This window comes from Mangifera indica, chromosome 18, assembly GCF_011075055.1.
Source record: "Mangifera indica cultivar Alphonso chromosome 18, CATAS_Mindica_2.1, whole genome shotgun sequence".
NCBI classification, from domain to species: Eukaryota; Viridiplantae; Streptophyta; class Magnoliopsida; order Sapindales; family Anacardiaceae; genus Mangifera; species Mangifera indica.
Genome location: NC_058154.1, coordinates 5,801,921 through 5,823,594, shown reverse-complemented (window position 1 = coordinate 5,823,594; position 21,674 = coordinate 5,801,921). Strand labels below are relative to the sequence as shown.

Below are 21,674 nucleotides of genomic sequence, written 5' to 3'. Positions count from 1 at the left end.
ACTTAACTAATAGTTATTAAGACATTCCTTCTCCTCATTTTTCTTCCATCTCATATAGATAAAGACTTTTATCAATATTACCCTTATTAGGAAAAATATCTTATATGAATTTAACAATTCTAAATTCAATTTCAGTTACTTTTCCATTGGAATCCTCTCGATTGAACCCATACACTTTCAAGTGTTTATAGTATCTTATAAAAATACATTTCTTTCCTCTATATCTTAATTTTCTAAACTTATGGGAAGAGTCATGGATATATGTTATTGACTCCTAAGGTTGTAATTCATTTAAATCAAGTTTTCTCTTGTCTATAACTTATAGGGAGTGGAAGCAACTGATTTAGTAGACATTTGATTAAGTACATAAGCAACAATTAATAGCACATCACCCCAAAATGATATTGAAAGGTTTGTCTATACCATTATCGACCTAACTATTTCTAATAAAGTTCATTTTCTCCCTTTCGTTACACCATTTTGTTGTGAAATTCTTAGAATTATTAATTGTCTCACTATTCATTTTTCACTACATAATTCCTTGAATTCCATAGATGAATATTTTTAACCTCAATTAATTCTCAAAGTTTTTTCTTCTTTTATCTAACTGATTCTCATCCTCATTTATATAGTGTCTAAAATAATTTATTGTTTCCGACTTACAGGACATCAAATAAACATGACCAAATCGTGCATGATCATTTATAAAAGTAATGAAATATAATGCACCATGTCTTGCTTTAACATTCATAGGACCACAAAAATTTGAATATACAAGTTACAAAGGAAGTTCAACTCTTAAAATTTACCCAATGGTTTTTTTGTAGTTTTTCTTGTTAAGCAATGCTTACAAATAAGTAAGTCTAATTTTGTGATAGGTTTTAACAAATTTTCACGCAACAATCTATTCATTCAATCTCGACCAATATATTCTAATATAACATATCATATATTTGCATCTACATCTATACTATTAAGAGTTACAAATAACAAGAAACTAACATTATTATCACAATCATAAAACAAAGTGTCTAACACTTGAAACCATTCGAAAGAAAACAGATCCACAAAATATAGTACCAGAATAAATTTTAATAAAGTTTTTAGAGAAATGTAAATTATATCTTAACTTTAATAAAATAAACACAAAAACCAAATTTTGCCAGAAGTGTATAGGACTTCATGTAGATATAAGGTTTGACCACCTTGCAAAACTAATTTGCATGTGTCATCCCTTTCACTTTAACTTTTATACTATTGCTACATAAATCCACTATGTCACCCTTGGGATTCTACAAAATTTTACAATAACTCTTATGTTGCTAGTTATACAATCTATGACTCCTGAATCTATAGTCCACATAGGATGAGATATAGTTAACAGAACAATATTGGAAATATAAATCTTATAATTTAAGATAGAATGAGACAATACCTTTTTTGGCTTTGTGCACTTATAAGCGAAGTGACCCTTCTTGTCATAGCTGTAGCAGGTCATTTTGGTATTATCTCTTTTTTCAGTGCACTTACCTCTTTTAAACTTGAATTGCTTGTTTTTATTCATCAGTCCTTGAACAATCTTCTTCATTTTCTTGGACTTACACCACTTTCGCTTGAAGCTAGAGAATTTCTTAAAATTGGACTTAGTAACATATACATGAGCACCTGGCCTAACAGCTTTTAGACGCTCATCTTCTGGCTCAATGTGGTAAGAAATGTTTGAGAAAATCTTAATGTTTTCATTGTGGGTCATGTTAACTTTCATGTGCTCCTAATTGTTAGGTTATGCCCAATCGTTTTCAGCTTTGTTATTATATTTGACATTTCCCTCAAATGCTACTTCATCGTTTTGTTAGAGACCTTTTTATAAGTGTTGAATTTGATTAGTTAACTATCTGAGCTTCGAGATAGTGGTTCTTCCAAACTTTTCCTTCAATATCATCCATATGACATGTACAGTCTTATATTGCTCGTACTCATATACTAGGTCATCGTTCATGAAGCTGATCGAAATTTCTTGAGTAGTCAAGTCTTTCTTTTTCCACATGTAATATGTGCCCATTTCACGCTTGTATTGGACATTATTAGGATGTTGCCTCTTAACTAGTTGGGTTATTTCATTTCCTGGTTCATGACCTCCAAGGCCTCTTGTTCGTCAAGGACATAATGCATTTTCAAATGTTAGATATTATAATTGTCTCCATTCAATTTCTCTCCCTTGTTCAAATCAACAATAATATTTTTGGATGTTATTATTTACAAGATTATAGAGACATATTAAACACAACATCAACTAATAAAGATATATACATATTGATTGTTATAATTGTTTATTAAAATTAAAAAAAAAAATCTCATATAAGACATAAAATTGAAAGTTTACTATATTCCCAATCATTTTCTATGATTCAAATATTCGATATTTTAAAATTTCATCCAATTGCAACAACGTTAATTTTAGATGAGAATTTTATTAAATTCTGCTAATCTTAAAATTCCCACAAAGCAACATATCAATTGTTGAATAAACAAACATATATATATATATATATATAAAGAAGTTACCAACATGCATGCCACCATTCTGCCTCGAAATTTCTTTCAATTTTTTTTTTTAAACTTGATGATTTGTGCCCATATAGGGTATATAAATACTTGTAATTTAAGTGGCTACCTGACCATCTACAATAAAATTTTTAATTTTTACTCAAATGCATGATTTATGATTAGATTACGAGCATTTTTTTAATAAGATATCAATTTCTAATTGTTTAATAGGATTCTTTTTAACCCTAGAATTGAAGGTAAAGAATTTGTTATATTAATAATTATTTCAGGAGCCAAACCTGCAAGGCTAAGATTATGAATCATCATATTTTTCTTAGAATTATTTCTTTTATTAATATACTTTTGTTTTAGAATATATATATATATATATATATATATATATATATATATATATATATATATATATATATATATATATGTTTATATGTTCTTGGTAGGAATCGAAATCTACCCAGAATTGACCATACAAATTCCATATTTCGGTTCTTATTTCTAGGAATCAAACGCTTCCGATTCCAATTCCTAAAAATTTTGCAAGATACTCGAGTTCACTCACCTTTATATATATGTGTGTGTGTGTGTGTGTGTGTGTGTGTGTGTGTGTGACATTATAATTATCGACCATTCCTCACTCTATTTTTTGGTCTCTACTCAAAATTAAGAAAGACCATTTCTTCTATCCCTACAATTCTTAGAGTTATTTTATTCATGATAAAATTCCTATGTTGTTTGTGATAACCCACATATGTTGCACTCTGTTGGTTTAGGAAAATAAATATAGCTGCGAATTTTCTTGTAATTATTACAATGTTTCGTTCTTCAACAAGTTGTAATCCTTTCACATAATCCTAAAAGTCTTAGCATTCTTGTCATGTACATTATTAATTACTGTGGGAATCCAATGGTATGACATGGACTCAAAAAGACCAAATTATCTTCCCCTTTTTGCTTAAGAATACACTATCATGTTTTAAGTCTTTACATCTACCATATATAGTTCCAATGTGTGCAAATAACGGTCTTTAGTTAACATATTCATCGTACACATGAAAAATAGACAGAAATAAAGTACACATGTATAATAACAGAAACAAACATAAGTTGACATATTATTTAGCATTTTATAATTTAAAACATGTGTCTAGAAACACCATTATATGTTTGCTTAAGATGAAAATAGGTCATTAAGCTTTTACATGCAATAGGACTTACTAGATTTGAATCAACAGGTTGATCAAGATTGAATGCACTACCATATACCGATGGGATGGTTCCACACACTCTCAAGTGTCAAGATAAGCTCTCACGCATCGAAATAATGTCCCTACATGCTAGAATAGTGTCACATACACCACCACATGCTAGAAAACATCTTTATGCACCCCATACAAGTAGTCACATGCCGTTGCTAGATTTTCTACCAGTGACAGGTCAAATGTTGACCATTAACTACTCAAACAACCCATGGGTGTTAACTCAGGTAGGGCTAGAATCAAGCCAAATTAAGCTGAGCTCGAGCTCGATTTTAACTCAATAAATGGTCAAGCGAGCTCTAGCTTGAGCTTGGGCTCAACTAATAATGGCTTGAACTTAAGCTCACGAGCTTGGCTCGAATAGGCTTAACAAGCCTGAGCCGAGCCAAGCTTAGCGAGCTCTAGGTCTATTATTCAAAGCTCATATGACTTTTTCCATTCTTTTCAACAATCTGAAACAAAATTGAGTTATGATAACTCATCAAATAAACTAAAAATACATAAATATCATTATTTCAATCAAAATTCATCAAATAACTAAAAAAACAACAAAAAATAATAGAATTAAGAAGAGTTATATGGGAAATTTATTATTTGGTCTTCCCTCTTTCTATCTGCAAATTAATTCAAAGCTTTCGGGCCCTGTACGCCTTTTTGATCATTGAAGAGAAGAAGAAAAGTTCCAACAAGCACTAATGATTCAATGTTACAACTTTTTTTCAATTTCCAAAGTCATGTTTATGTAAAGAATTAATTGTGTATTTGGAGGCTCAGGGGTATATGACAAGAATATTCAAATTAATCAAGGAAAGTTATTTTTATTCAAGTTGAATTTCGTTTGACTATCCATTTATAAATCCAAAATCAAGAAAAAATTATGCTAGACTATATTGCCTTCCATGTATATATTTAAAAGGAAATGTCGAAACATCTCAACAAACTAACAGTCCTAGAAATGTTTTGCTTCCAAAAGAAATGTTGTAGCCAAGAACAGTCCTAGAAAAAATTAAGAAACGAACACTATTAAATATTGTAAAAACAAGAACATTTTCTTAAGCACCAAAGATGTAATCATTCATCAACAAATATATTTTACCTTTTATTCTATTTTCATTTGTCTGACAAGATAAGCTCAATAGTCTCAACTTCATCTTTCATCTTTATGAAATTAAGAAAAATGAGAAATATTAATCATACCACCAACAATTTAATAAAAAATCAATTTAAAAAGCATGTAGTTGTAGTAAATAATTGTCTACTTGATCTTGTTTGGGAATATTATAAAGTACTCTCATCCAATCAGCTCCACACAAAAGCATATTGATTGTTTTTGGTGATAAAGAAGACCTATATGTGTCAATCACTTTACTACCAACACTAAATGTGCTCTTCGAGGCTACTGTTGAAATAGGAATCGCCAATATATCAACCTCCAATTGTAAAAGTACTCTATACTTATATTGATTATCCCTCTACCAATGAAATGCATTAAAGTTGTCTGAGTTAATATCATCAAGTATCTTAACACCACATTCTTCAAAATACATTTCTAACTCAGATTTCACAGTTTCTTCTGAATATGTTCTTTCTTTATGATTCTTCAAACGTAGCCAACTAAATCCAAGTCTATATTGTTTATTTTGAGAATATTGAACATTGCATGATTTGCCTACAAATTTCATAATACAAGTTAGGATATGTTGTAAAGTTTCAATTAAGAACAATGATTTAATGTAAGTGATGTACTTGATGGTGCTTGTTGAGTCCTTGGTTGAGATTTAGAGGTGCAAATGTAGTTGATGGATTGTCCGATGACATTATGTCAACGTATTTATTGTACAACTTCTCTAAAGTGTGTTTGACATTTTCTATCTCTTCAGAATCATTTTCTTTTCCATATAAAATGAGAAATGTCAAAATAATCATAAGGAAATTTATCCTAAAATAATCACTAACCAAAATAATAAATTAGAGACATTTACATTATATACATATATATTATAATAAACACAATCAATTCTAAATTCATTACCGAGAATCCATAATGCTAGCAATTGCCATCAGAAAATTCACCTTGCCGCAATACCTGTTAAAATTTTCAGACATTTTAGTCACCATCATTGATATAGCATGATCTTTATCAAATTCTCGCTCTTGAAAGATCTCATTTATTCTAAAGACTTCCATGAAATACTTATTTACAGTTGTATACGGTGATCCATAAATTAATTTGGTTATAACATCAAAAATTGCTAAAAACTCATGAACAACCTCCAATCTCTCCCATTCTTCCCTGATTTGACAGTAAGTATAACTTGATTCAACAAACATATAGCGAGGAAAAAACTCTTCGAACTGTAGTGTCATAGTTAGCATTTTGTATGTACTATTCTAATGGATAGGACGATCCAAAATTAACTTTCTCTCTTTGATTCCACACTGTGTAGCAATTTTCGCAAAATTTTTTTATCTAGCCTTGCAAGCTCTTATGAACTTCACACTCTCCCAAATATTGTCTATGATGGGTTTTATCACAGTCACCTCGTCATGGACTAACAAATTTACTATATAGGTAATGCATCTAACATGGAAAAACTTGCCATCACACAATAATGGTCTTTGCATTTGAAAATCTTCTTTCAATATCTTAACGCAACTATCATTTGCAGTAGCATTATCCACTGTAACAGTTTCCACCTACAAATGAAATTAATGAATATTAGTAAAATTATATACAATAAAATAATATATATATATATATATATATATATATATATATATATATATATATATATATATATATATGTTCTTATAAAGAGTTTTCAAAGTTGAATTTACCTTATTCTCAATCCCCTAACCTTTTAAACACTCAAAAATAGCTACAGCAAAGTCAATTCCTCTCCTAGGTGGAGGTAGGTGTATAAAATTTATAATTCGTTTATTTAAAGACCAAGAATGGTCCACCTAATTTGTTGTGATTACCATGTACTCAATACTTTGGCAATCTGACTTCTAAAAATCAGAGGTAATACTAATCCTTCTGGTCTCTTGAAAAATCTTCTTCAACTTCATATGTTCTGCTTGATAAACTCTAATGGAATCAACTTTTACTTGCTTCCTTCCAACTTTTTCATAAAAAGGTTGAAGAACCGGACAAAAATTAATGAAATTAGGATGCTCGACGAAATTAAATGGCAATTCAAATATCATAACCATGTGAGTCAAGGCCTCTCGAATTTAAAACACCAACATTATAATCATTGCATTATTTAATACAATTTATTTTATAACAATTTCATAGTAGAAATAAAGTAATTAACTAAACTCAAACTTACCTTGCGATGCTCATAATTCAAGCTTGTCTTCACCACAATCGAGGTAGATAACCTACCTTTGAAGGCTCAAAGCCCAATATGGTTTGTCCCCCCACAACTAAATTCATCCCCATCGCTTTCTTCCTATCAACACATTGTCCAATATGCCTTGTCAAATGGGTAGTAGCCCTACTCTTTTGCAATTTCAACTTTCTCTTGCAATACTTGCATACTATATATGTAGAATCTCTAATAGTAACAAACATCTCTTTTGAAAAACACTCCGAAATAGCTGATGTTTTCCTCTTCTTATTAGATGGAATAACAGAAGGTGGTGCTCTTGTTGGTTATTTTGAATGTACAGTTGCTTCATCTTCCTCAACTGAAGATAAAACATCAAAATCTTCTATTATAGTCATATCAACATTCATATAATTTACTCCAACCCCTTGAGTAGGTATAGGTGCTTCAATTTGCACCGACTTTCCTTTTATAGATGTACATAGAATGAGCTATCATGCTAGCTATAGATGCTTACGATAAAGATCGACTTACTCTGAATGGTTCTACTCTTCTTGATGTCATATTCTGTGTCACAATCAAAATTAGACAATTAGTTGTTACTGTAATTAAAAGCATGAAACAATAACAAAAGCACAAGAGCTTCATACGATAAAATGTAATTAATAGACAATGTTCAACATTATTTTGATATACAATGACTAGTTTTATTTATTAATTTTGACATACATTTTGATAAAATGTAATTAATAGCTAGTTAGTATTATTTGTTTAATTTATAATCATAATTTTTACAATATTATTTATAGATAAATATTAATATCGTTGATTGAAGTCATTCCTATGATGTTAGACATTATTCAATGATATTGGATTTCGGATCAATACCAAAATGTAGTTAGTATTCAATGATAAAAATGATCTCCAAACTTGAACATGAATGCCTTATAATAAAAATTCATTAACCAAGCACCAAAATTGCTGAGAATTTCACAGCATCATTTCCTACTTATTTTTAAGATTCAGATATAAAATTCTATTTCCCATAACTAGATTGCTAGTCACTCACAAACTAATATCATATAGATTCCAGCATCAGAATATTCATCAAGTTCAGTTCAACCCTGTGATACTTTTAGAATAATGATATCTGCGCATATTCCACAAATGAGGGACGAAGGAAACTACATCTACCTGAGCTACGAAGGTATTTATGGCTAGTGATATCATGACATGTTAATAATTATACATTCAAATACTTGAAGAGAAATGTCTACTGTTGAATATTCAAGAGAAATATCTGTTGGTAATGAATATTCATCAAAATTAGAGATATACTGGATATAGCTAACTTGGATATGTAACACAAATTCAACAAGTTGAAATTAAATACCAAAATTATAAGCTAAAATAAAATCAATAAGAGCTAACATAGAGTTTTTGGGTTGGTTAATTCCAAAATTACAAACCCTAATTTCAAAATTAGGGTTTAATCAATTCTATCAACAAATAAACAAATGTAAGTAAACAAAATAACAAACAACAAACTTATTAATTGTTATGTCCTTGTGTTGTTGTCGTTGAACAGTTGAAGTCATCACTGTCAAATGCGAAAGCCGAAAGTAGAGATGATTCATGAATAGAGAACTCACAAAGTGCTTGACCTTGCAAGCTAAATAGATTCGATTGGATTTTGATGTCATCGATGGTCCAATAGAGATATAGATTGATGAGGTTTTGTGAAAGCTTAAACAAGAAAAGAATTGCAGAAGCTTTGGAAGAAGAAGATGTGTGCGAAAGTTAAAGAAGATTGAATGAGTTTTGAAAGTATTTTTACTACTCTATTCACTGACTTTGACTAAATATTATTAATAAAAAATTATTAATATAAGAAGAAGAGGTTCTCACTTCTCTGTAAAGATTTTGACAAAAATTATTAATAAAAGCTAAGAAACGTTACTGTTTTTGGGCAAGCTAAAATGGCTCGCAAGCTGAGTCGAGCAGCTTAGTTTCAGACTCTAGCTCGAGCTCATTTATCATATACATAAAGCTCGGGCTCATGGCTTGTTTTGACCTTGTTCAAACCAAGCTCGAGCTCAAACAAGCTCAATTGAATCCAGCCCTAAACTCTAGTCAAGCCACCTGATCTATTGACCAATGGGTTCAGGCAATCTGTGGACCAACGGGTTGACCAATCAAATTTTCCCAATCCGATTGCAACCTGCATGCGCATAAGGAACCCTAACCTCTCCACTAATTCAATTAACCATCTTCCAATCATTGAATGACGATGAAAGGCTAAGGCTTTTGAAAAGCTCTGATCAATGGTCCTATTTGGACCAATTTTTGATAGTAACTTGCCATAATTCGACAAAACCAAGGCACCAAAAGTCAAGATTTTGCAATAATTTTTTGCTTCTGATTTCATCAATTAAAGGCTAAATTCAACATAATTTTAAATGCTAATCATGTAAAAACATTTAGGATTCATCCTAATATAATTCTAGGCACCAATTTCATGTGATTCGCACAAATTGAACATGAATCCAAAATCCTAATTCAATCAAATTTAAGCCCAAAATTAACGTAATTTCAAATACAATGTTTACAGAATCACAAGTATGAATTTAGTTTAATCATCAATTAAATAACATGGCTCTGATACCAATGCTGAAAATTAAATACAAGATCAAATTTATATACCTAGTTTAAGTTCTACGAATTTGGATTCTTGTTCTTCTTATTAGAATTAATGTAGTGTATCAAAATGTATCCACAACACGACTTGTTGCTATATATTGTTGTATTATGTGAATTTTGCATTTTGTGAAAAAAGTCAGAGAGAGGAAGCGCAAGAGAATTTTTTTGGTTTTTGTTTTTACATGTAGTAGTTATTAAGAGCGACAATTTTTTGGGACTTTAAATATAGTCTCAACTACCCTCAACCTCTTTCAACCGCCATGGGAAATATTATAAAAATGGCATTATACTGGGCATGGGTCAAGTTAACCAATCATGGGTGGACCAAACCCAATACTCTTCTTTTTCACACTAATTTCTCATTATCATATTTTCCTTTTTCTTCTCTCACTCATTTCTTTTCAATAGATGTCAATTATCTTTTTTCTCTTTTTGCCCTAACTCATTTCTATTAAACTTAAGTAAATTTAAATCTTGGGTTATTGGAAAATTTTCCTATGAAATTGGAAAATAAAAGAGTGGTGATGAAGATGATGTGAGAAGAAGGATGGTTAGTGGTAAAAATAACTAGAGGGGAAGGGTGACCAGTGGTGTTAGTGATGAAGATGATTGGAGGACAAGGATAGCCAACAATTGGTAGTGAATATGACAAGAGGAGAAAGATGATGGCTAGCAGTGGTGTTGCTAGAAGGATGGTCAATAATTAGTGGTGAAGAATTGAATATGATGAGAGGAAAGGAATAAAAAGAAAAAGAGAAATAAGGAAAATTATATTTTTATAAGAAAAATAATTAATTATTGGAGGATAAATTGTTTAATTAAATATTATTGGAGGATAAATTAGCTAATTGATTTTTTTCTTTTTAATCAAAATGTTTTAATAATTTTAATAAAATTAAGGACATGTTGATAAATGAAATTTGTATTAAATGAAGAGTGATTTTTGTTATTATATTAAAAAAATATAACAATAATTTATACTGAGACCAAATGAAATTCAATAACAGAAGTAAATGATAAATGAGAAGTTGAACTTTTTAAACTTAAAAGTGAATATTTGTTATTTCACCAAAACTTGAGTGGGAAATAGTAATTTGGCCTATAGCAAACAACTTATGGTTGTAGGGTAAAAGTGATATGATATAGGTATGACATTCACTCTAATTTGGGTTTAGAATGTCATTCGATAAAAATCTCTCTGATTGAACTCATAAATATGGCACTTAGGAAGCGATTAGTTAGTGACAAGCTACAAAAACAATAACTAGACACATCATCTATCCAACAACTAACCAAGAATATGGCTAGCAAATCTTATCACTTAAAGACAATGAGAAGAACTTCAAATAACAATATATCTTCTTATCATTTACAAGATTTTTTTCCTATTTTATCTCATGTTTACATGGGAAAGCAAATGTCTCCTATCAAATTGGAATCATGCATAATGTAATTATTTTTTTTTATAATTCGAATAGGAATGAGTGTGATACCCTTAGACGAATCCCACATCGACAAAGCACGTGAGAGATACTGGGTCTGTCTATGTATCCCACATTGGTTAGTGGTGGGAGAATTTGATTGGTTAAATAGTCTGTGAACTCCTTAACTGTTAAGACGCGTTTTGGGTTACAAAGCCTAGAAGCAAACCCATGATAGACTGTGTGTCCAAAGTGGATAATATCTTAACAGTGGACCGGGTTATTGGACTAGGGATGTTACAATGAGTCTCTAGATTCGTATTTGAATTTAGAACGTTTAGATACAATAGATACATGTAATTCAACATTTTCATCCTAATAATACAAAGGACCAACATAGAGGTAAGGCTTCCAAAAAAAATCTAAAAGATTACCCAAGACAAAAACTAGCACACCAAGTCAAATTTAAACCTGTTTAAAGATATTAGACATCATTACTTTCTTGTATTGGTTAAAAAAGTGTTTAGATCTTTTAGGTCTTTTGGAGCCAATTGTAACCCTTATAAAAGTGAAACAACAACCTCAACTGGCTATGCTTTTATTTGAGATATTTTTTTGAAGATCTTGAACTAATCAACCTCTTCAAAGACATAAATTTGGAAGGCATTTTTGAAGATGGTGATATTTAGTTTGGAGTAATGTTATGCATACACACTTTTGATATATAATTGAGAAACACAGATGATATATCATCATGTAATTAGGTGTTACTTTATCTTTAATTCAAAATCATTCAATTACATGATTACATATTATCCGTATATACAAATTGTATATAAAAATGTATATACATAGTTTTATTGTTTAGTTTGTAGCAAATTCAATAATTGTTTCCTTTACTTGTAATCTAAAATTTTTAATTTGCACATTGTTATTTTTCTTATCATCCATCTCAATTAATAATACATAGAGGTGGAAAAGCGAGCGGGTTGCTTGCATAACTCGCGGGTAACCCATCTAAATACGGTTGTGAATTTTAGATTTTTAGACTATAACCTTTTTGGATTCGTACCCATCAGTAATAATTTTTTACAAACGGGTCAGGTATGCCCATGAGTACCCACAAGTCACCTTTTTCTTTTCCTATTCATTTTTTTTCACTTCAACAGCGAACGTACAATACATCCAACACTAATTTTACATATTTTATCTTCTCTTATTATGAAATAAAGTCAAATCCATCATAAAATTAAACAAATTGGTGTTAAAAACAAATTTAAAAAATATGAGCATTAAATATTTTTTTTATAAATATTCATTCTATATTTAATGCTAAAATTTTTCAAATTTATAAAAAAATATTTTTATAATTTGAGGTAAATTTTCATTCCTCCACGGATTATGTTTTTGAAGAGAAAACTATTAAAAATTAATAAAATAATATATTAAAATAATAAAAACAAAAGATAAATAATGAAAAATTAATATTAATGGGTAACCTGTAAGTCGACCCATACTCATTGAACCAGGTACAGGTTTAGAAATCATCACTCGTATAACTCAACCCATTTTTTATCTACACCCATTTTACCCGTATTTGTATTGATCCGATTTGTCCATTTGCTAGGTCTAATAATACAAATGCATCATGCAGTTATAACTTATAATTATACTTATTACTTACAATTATTTTTAAATTTAAATTATTATTTACATTTTTTTGGTTTAGGGCTGGACTCGAGCCGATAGATCGAGCTTGAGCTAGCTCGAGTTGGCTCGGTATATATATTTTTTAAAATTTTAATATAAAATGACGTCGTTTTGATCAATATATATTAAAAACGATGTCGTTTTGCTAATGAAAAACGAGTCGAACCGAACCGAACCGAGCAGAAAACGAGCCGAACTCGAGCCGCCCATATATGAACCGAGTCGAGCCTGAGCTGGCTGCGAGCCGAGCTCAGCTCGGCTCAAATCCAGCCCTATTTTGGTTAAAATTTTTAATTAAAGCATTAATAAAATCAAATTAATAAAATTTTTAATAATAAATTTTTAAAATTAGTATAAAAAAAGAGTTAAGGGCTTGGCCTGACCTGCTATTCCATTGTATTTAGACCATGCACATTTTGAGTATTATTGGATCATGATGTATTCAAATACGATTATGAGTTTCATGTTAATTATTATTTTATAACACCTTTTTACACGTATTTAAATGTTGATTATCATGCTTACATTGATAACTTGAATTCCAATGCATGATGAAGTAGATGTATGTTAACAAGTTTAAGTCAACACCTCTTTAAATCTACATTTCTTTGGGGATATGTATCTAAAACAAAGTATTATAAACCAAATTTTATCAAATTCCAATAATCTATTTGAAATTGTGAATTCATGTAGACTAAAATATCATATCTCAAAGTTAGATTTGAATAAGTTTTATAAAAATAGGTTAAATTACCATTTTTCAAAGTTTTAAAGTAACATTGCGATTTTTCAAAATTTTAGTAGGAGAATTATAATAAAATTTGGTTGACTGAATTAGTCGACTTTGCATGCCAAATTTCGGATGTCAAATAATCCAAAAGCTATGTTTTGGGCTTTTAAAAATCTTGTCAATCAAATCCCTTTTCAATCGACTAACTTGGACAATCAAATTTCTAATGGTTTGTGTTATGTAAATGCCACAGAAATGTCATGTCATATTCGATTAACCTAAATAAACCTAATAGTGACCAGATTTTAGATTTTTTTTTAAAATTTTATAACAACTATATTTGTACTAAATAACATTTTTTTGTTGGTTTTTGTTATATAAACTCAATCAAATCTATTTGAAAATAATTTTTGCAAGCCAAAATTTTCATACAATAGAAAACTAAACTTTCTTGAACCATTCACTTGCAATCTTTCATTCTAATTAAAACCTTTGAGTGTCCACTCTCTTTGTAATCATATATATTGGACTGTAATCTTTTCCATTTTCATATACACCCTTTGAAAAAGCTCTAATTTCAGATTTGTATAAATTCACATTGTGAAAGAGTAAATATTTGTGAGAACATTAGTGAGAGAAGTTGATTTTTAATTTTTGTAAATATTCACCTTAAAAGATATTTGTAGTATGAAGAACTTGATTGAAGTTTAGTCAATCAAAAACTAATAAAATACTCTAAGAGAGATAACTTAAAATAGATATAAACCAAGTTGCATCAAACCTCAACATGTCACATGTTTACTTTTCTAATCCCTTAACTCCTATCCTATGTTATATGTTATTTTGTTTGCAGTGATTATTTGTATTCACTCTTGACAATTTCATAAATTACATTAAAAGTAGTTAACTTCATTAATTAATCTAAATTACTGTTTGATTTGAGTTGAATTAAGTTCAAACTCGAGTTTGAGTTCACCGAGCTCTCAAAGTTTTTTGAACTTGACTCGCTTGAGGATAGCCGAATTCAAGTGGCTCAAGTTCAACAAGCCGAGATCAATCTCAACTCGATGCAACAAGCCAAAATCAATCTCAGCTCGATGCAGTAGTCAAACAAAAACTAACTAGAACAATTTTGTTTTAATAACTTTATTTGTATGACGCCATATATTATGAAGTCCAGCTACAGCTTCACAACTGCACCAACCAATTTTATTAATGTTGCAGGAAAGACTCTACTGCTAGTCCAAAGCCTGCCTAAAAATGTGATAGTCTAGAAGATTCCAAACATTGGCAATAATGCCACTTGATGTAGCACAGAATGCTTGTTTTGCAGCCACTCGCCGTGCTTCCAATAGTCTGGCATCACTAAAGAGCTCCTTGAGAGCTTCTTCAAGCTCTAATTTTCCAGACACCTGCATAAGCAATGACAAGGAAAAGCCCATGTTGATGTTTGACCTATAAATTGACCAAATGGGACACAGCTAGGACAACTATGATTCTACCAAGAATCAGACTTCCTCATACATGATGATGTTACGTATCAACTGAACTTTGAACCACAAATTGAGCATTTACACCTATAAAAAAAATGCAATTCCATGCTTTTAGAGTTCAATTCAAAACTGGCTAGTCTTAAGCTTTTAATGTATTATCGAATGTCCATCTTATTTCAATAAAACCATTTAAATAGCAAAAAGATAATGTTGAATTAGTTCCAGATCAGCAACTGGGGTATCTAATCTAAAGTCAACTGAACAAAGGTCTGTGAGACTACTACAAAAAGATCAGGAAACATATCAGATTAGCAGTATACTAACTATTCTAAATAACATGGATCAGGAAATCAACTGTGAGTCAAGTACAGACTGAAAACACATTTGCAGTTATATCATCATTTCAGATTGACTCCAAAGGAATCTCAATAAAAGGCGCTTTTCATACCTGCAAAACTGACATAGGGTCCGACCTATGCATTTGCGACACCATGTTTGAGTAATGTCCAATGTGGTGACCTAAAATTAGCAAAACAGTAAAGCTTCTAGTGGAAGAATACTAAGTTGCTCATGTGGGAAGCTATTATGGGGGTTTGAAAGCAAAAATTCACCAGTCAAAACAGCACAGCCGGCAGCGGCAGCTTCTGATATGTTATGGCCAGATAAACCAGGGAAGAATGAACCTCCAATAACAGCTATAGGAGTTAATCTATAAAATTGTCTCAATTCACCTTCAACACAAGTTGAAAACGAAAATAATGACATTATGAACCATTGTTCTGAAAGTCTGGCATAAAAATGAACACAAGCGCTTCATTTCTGTCAGCTTGCCACTATGGCAACTTACTAATAATCAGGTGTTTTTAATTTGTAGTCATAATGGGAACACCAGATAGAATTTGTGGTTGATCACATGTGAATCACAACTAGAAGTAAATAGTACTTAAGAATAAGCAATGATTAATATACATTAATTAATCATTGGGAAAAAACAAATGTGCATATCAGAAAGCAAAAGGCAGTCACCCACTATGAAAGAAAGAAAGGTGCAAACCTAATGTGTCCACCACATACACATTTGTTCTTGGCACTGGCATTTCATGTCGAGTCCTCAAAGCTACAATTTGTCCTTCTCTCTGCAATTCCTGCACTAATTCAAGATGCACATATAAACTAGGTTTCTCATAGCCAGCGAATCTCAATGACGCTATAAATTAATATATTCTTAATCATCCAAGATAGAAATAATCTGTCAAATATAATTGAATCATCAATCATACATAGGTTTTAACAATGAGATGAGCAGTTCCAAAAGAAATAACCAAATAAAAGTTCAGAAACAAATGTCATGTAAATAAAATAATATGGCAGAACTACTTCTATTTACAAAAAATCTTTTACTCCAAAATTAAAGTTTTTATGATATTTTCCCCAGTGACTCAGCATATCCTAATATTGCTCCATCAAAACGGTTAAATTCAAATATGCTTTGTAAATTATGTTTAAAAGTGAAGACCCAAAAACAAAACACAGAAATACAGCAACATAATTTCCAGTAGGTGGGCATTTGTGCGGTTGGCTTCTATGTATAGTTAAACAATTCAAAACAAGATTATATTGAAGTTAAGTAGGTCTAAAAAGTCAAACTCAGTTGCCAAGCAAAACTTAAGAGTATATAATACAGAAACCCAGTCTCATTATCCATCAAAATTAATCAAATAAAAATATTCCTTCCAATAGGAAGGCCTTTGATATGGAGAGACAGAAGACAATCGGATAAAACTCTTGTACTACATGAAAAATAATGATTTTCAACAAGTTGATCATAAGTCATATATGGGTTATCAAGGAGATTTTCTTTATTTTTCACTCTTTTTTCCTTTAATTGATTAATATATTCAATAGATAAAAAGGTTTATTAAATGGTAAACAAGCAATTGACAAGTAGACCATACAAAAATAGGTGAATGCAAGGGAATAAGACAAAAAAAGGTCCAAAATTTTAAAAATTGCAAATTATACTCCTCCTATGGTAACATGGTAACTGAATGAATCTGCTCATTGAGGGAAGAATCTGACTTTAAACCACTATTATGGATAAACTTCACACACCATTCAAAATATGAGTATGACTGTAAGATACCCAGAAAAAAAAAATGTTTGAGAATATAAAGACAGAATTATGTAAACAGTCTGATATTAATCATTAATTGAAGTGAAAAGAACAGTAGAAAATAATACATGAGCAATCTCTTTTCCATGTTGGGGATGTCGAGGTACAATAATAGTGACTATACTGGGGATCATCTCCATGAGCACTTTGTGGACTCCTAACATTACTGCAGATATTTGTCAGTGCTTTATCCAAGATAAATTTTTAACTACCAAAAAGTAAAACATTTTCCCTTATTACTTGCTAAGAACTGAAACCAGCTTGAAAGTGAAATTCCTTATAAAATCTATTAAATTGTATCCAAACCAGTTTATTGTAGCCACCAACCTTTTTCTTCACCCCTGTGTATGGAAGAAGCCATCCAAACCTGCCTGCCATCAAGCAATTCCTTCAGCTCTTCAATACTTTCTTTATCTTCCTCAGAATCATCAAATTCATGTACTGCTGAATGGAAAGAAAGCAAAATCCAGATAGTGATACACCACAGTAATCAAAATTGTTAAAGTATACAATCAATGAAGAAACAAAAGTAGAAACTTCTTGAAGGAATCAACATATTCTTGAAGGCATTGCCAAAAAATGTAGTAAATATTGTTACCAAAACTGGTTTATGTACAAGTTTGGGAAGACAAACAATATTAACAGTTGTCAGCCAAGTTTGTTCAGCATGCAATAACAAAAGATGAATGCAATACATGATATATCAGTATACCATATTTCAAGTCACCCGAAAAGTTTATGATTGAAGGTGGGGCCTGCAGTAGCTGAAAGCGGATTGCCTGTGAGGAGCTCTGAGTATACAACAAGATCAGTGACAACTTAATAAAGACGCCAATTAACTTGATAAAAATATAGGTGCACATACCAAAGGTACAATCAAGGAAAACTTTGACAGTAATAATGATATCAGTGGAAGAAGCAATGGTCGTGACCACTGGATAAAGGATTTAGTTGACACACGAGCATTTAACAATGCTAATGCAATCTGAAAAGCATTAATGACAAGGGATTATTGTAGGTCATAAAACTAAACAACTAACAACAAACAAACACATGATGTAAATCATATGATGAAAAATTTAAAAACAAATACACGCAAACGTAGGTGCACCTCACGTTATGATTTCATATAATGATATAAACTCAAGTCATTTAAGATATTGAATACAGAAAAATTTTATGCTAGTCAAGACATCAGTCTTCCAGCTTAAAGATTGTACATGAACTATTCAACAACCCAAGAGAAAGAAATCAAAAGTGCTACACAATTGGGCAATACAGATCGAATATAAGAATATTTCCTTTTTCTTATAATTCTTAGAAGGGTGTAAGCAGCAAGTAACACATGCATCAACAAGAAGGAATAACTTACACCATGTTTTGAAGCACCCATAATAAGATTAGGCCACAGCTCACTCTCAATTATAATGATTGCATTCGGCTTCCAATAGGCAAGGAAAGCATCTATAGCAGTGGGAATATCAAGGGGGCAGAACTGGATTTGAAAGAAAGTTTGAGCAAACCATAAGGAAGGATGATATCTATTTTATATTAGCATAAGTGGAAAATAAATTATGCCTTAAAATGCAATGACATGACAAAAGTATAACAACAGTCACCAGAAACACTTTAAATAAATAAAAGTTATAAAGATGCCTATCATAGAAAGTCAGTATGCATGACAAAAGAGGTAAAACTGTAATATATTGAACAACTTCAAGAAAAGGTTTATTAAAAAATTGTTTCTAAAGGAATAGCAGAGCAGAGACATGCATAATAGAGAAACTTAAAGAAAATTTACAAGCACGACAAAGATGTACTGGAACCAAGAAAACAACAATGCAGTTAAAAAAGAGTTCTACTTCTATCAATCCAATGATAAAAGCAGCTTATCAAGTTAAGGACTAATTTCATAAAAGCCTTCTATCACCTTGGACAAGATGCAATATCATATAAATTGAGAACAGCCTGCCAAAATTCTCCCCAGATTAGGCATCAAATCAATAAAATACATTGAATGAGAAAAAGGAAAAATGAAAAAGGAAGGGCGGTATGTGTTCATTGAAGTACTAAACATGAGAGAATAACCCTAGAGATGCACCTGATATATGATGTCACTTGGAAGTCGATTTTTTATCACTTCACTGCAGCAACATAAAATAAATAAATAAAGATTTGTCATATTTCTTCTGCAGAGAATACTTTCACAAAATACTAGAAGAAAATGAAACAAGAATGCTCCATAACAAATAACCGCTTGATCTCTTAAATTGCGGGTGAAGGCAATGAGAGCAGTTAAGCTCAAAAAGAGAGATGTAAAATGACATAGAAGGTGATAGATGGGAATTCAAACTAAGGATGTAGAAAGTGATACATGGGGATTGAAAATAAGTTTGATAACATTATAAGTAACCGTTTCAACTAAAATCTTAAACTAGTAAGGACTGCTAAACATAAATTTGAGCTCTTGCATTTCAAGAGTCAATAGGATAAACTATTTGTAATATCACTGTTGTTGCTTTTAAAGTCTAGGAATCCCACACGTATCCATCAACAGTAATGTTATTGGAGGGATGACCACTTTAAGTAACAGTTTAGTTTTTTGAGCAACCACACATCCTAATTAGTCTTATCAAAGTCACATACAAGTAATTGTGCTGTAAATTACATGTTTCACGAGCACTCCTTCGCTAAATTTTTGAGTCACTCCAACTAGACTGTACATTGCTTACAACATCTAACAACATTGCATTGCATATTACCTACGATAGGGACAAACTCACACTTGGGATTAAAATTTTCTATTCTGACTCCAATTCACTTCTTCTAATTAAATTTAGTGCTCTCATTGAATCACTCTATATATTACATTCCCACAAATACAATTCCAGACAGGCCTAAAATATAATTACGTAAAAACCCCTTTTATGGAAATCAGCAACGCGGGATGCTTTTGATAATTATAAAACATTGTAAAGGATCTAGACAAATTTTAAAGAATGTTTACCATGATTTCAAAATTTTTAAGAACTTTTACTTTGCCTATTATTCAAATAAAGGGTTACATCAGAAGCTTGAACTGCAAACAATATAAGTTTACTCCTAAGCTTCAATTGAAGAAGAGAAATGAAAGTACTTACAAAGCAGAGTAAGTAGTTGTAGTCATCAAAATGGTTAAATTAGGCCTTAACCGACGGCAGTGTTTAATTACGGGAATAGCAGCTATTCCTTCACCTAATATACAAACAAATAAAGTAGAGAGCCATTAATTGAATCCTAAAATTGGCTTGTATGATAGCAAAGCAACACTTTGTAAGTTCAAGTAGTGGAACCTAAGGAGGCGGCGTGGAACCAGAGGAGAGGGCCGGTGGGGCGGGCCACAGACGGGCGGCCCAAACGCTCGGACCAACGGCAAGGGTGCTCGAGGCCTCGAATTTTACGCCAACGGAGGTGAAGGTACACCAAGGGCGATACACTGTAGGTCAAAGTTCTGTATATATTGTAAAGGAGCTTTCCCTTCATTGTGTTTGGAATTGGAGCGGAAAAGTTTGCATTTGTTTCACTTCACTTCAATTGTGTGCGTAAAGCCTGAAATTGGTTTTATGGTGAAGCTGCCTGGGAGGCCAAACCAGAAGTTTCGCAGTGCTGCCTATCTTTGGCCTCATTGTACGTTTGGTTCCGCTGAAGATTCTGCACCAGTCCGTATAAAGAAAATAAATGTCAAAATCATTTATAGGGAAATTATTTAAAAGGACAAATTACCCATCCATTCAATAAAAATGTGCAATTTTCCTATTCATAAGTAAAAGTACCCAATTTTTTTATTTCTAAGTAAAAATGCTCTAAACTTTTTTTAAAATATCAAAATTACCTTTCCCCACATCTATATAAACTCTGTCTCTCACTCTTATTATACACATTTCTCATCTCACTCAAACACTCACTTCCACTCTCATTTTTACTCAATATCAATTAATACAGATTCATTCAGACAGAAAAAATTCGTATTTCTGAATTCGAATCGAAAAAATTTATTCATAAAAAAAAAGGTATTTATATGAATTTTAACTTAAAAACTTAATTTTATTTGTTAAATCTAATTTATATATCATGTAAAGGGGGTACTTGAATATTAGATAATAATATAGTGGTTAAAAAATGTTAGAGAAATATGGGGGGTATTTTGATATTATATAATATATAAAGGATTTAAATAATATGTTAATAATATATAGGTATATTTTGATACAAGATAACATACAAGAGTGTTAAATGAAGTGTTAGATAATTA

General features: G+C 31.0%; 1 protein-coding gene across 5 annotated transcripts; it reads right to left on the bottom strand.

Moving 5' to 3' along the window:
• Positions 1 to 14,839: 14,839 nt before the first annotated feature.
• LOC123202401 (probable 3-deoxy-D-manno-octulosonic acid transferase, mitochondrial) lies at positions 14,840 to 21,081 on the bottom strand. 5 transcript variants are annotated; one of them, XM_044618321.1, is made up of 12 exons: positions 20,716 to 21,081; positions 20,524 to 20,617; positions 19,485 to 19,527; positions 18,756 to 18,878; positions 18,249 to 18,368; positions 18,096 to 18,174; positions 17,711 to 17,827; positions 17,452 to 17,549; positions 16,265 to 16,355; positions 15,822 to 15,941; positions 15,659 to 15,729; positions 14,840 to 15,129 (listed from the first exon to the last, which is right to left on the bottom strand). In XM_044618321.1, exons 1-12 carry the CDS (start codon positions 20,903 to 20,905, stop codon positions 14,956 to 14,958), a joined length of 1,320 nt encoding a protein of 439 aa, XP_044474256.1. In that variant the 5' UTR covers positions 20,906 to 21,081; the 3' UTR covers positions 14,840 to 14,955. The 5 variants fall into 5 exon arrangements, with proteins under 5 accessions (XP_044474256.1, XP_044474257.1, XP_044474258.1 ...); XM_044618322.1 differs by having other exon boundaries at positions 17,711 to 17,824; XM_044618323.1 differs by having other exon boundaries at positions 18,096 to 18,162.
• Positions 21,082 to 21,674: the final 593 nt, after the last annotated feature.

What these genes read in the sequence shown, in the direction of transcription:
- LOC123202401 (XM_044618321.1), bottom strand. Translation starts at nt 20,905, where the DNA reads ATGAAGGGAAAGCTCCTTTACAATATATACAGAACTTTGACCTACAGT. An exon ending in TGGGTGCTTCAAAACATGGT is followed by an intron (nt 18,369 to 18,755) that starts GTAAGTTATTCC and finishes AATGCTTTTCAG; the next exon opens with ATTGCATTAGCATTGTTAAA. An exon ending in TTCGGGTGACTTGAAATATG is followed by an intron (nt 17,828 to 18,095) that starts GTATACTGATAT and finishes CTTTCCATTCAG; the next exon opens with CAGTACATGAATTTGATGAT.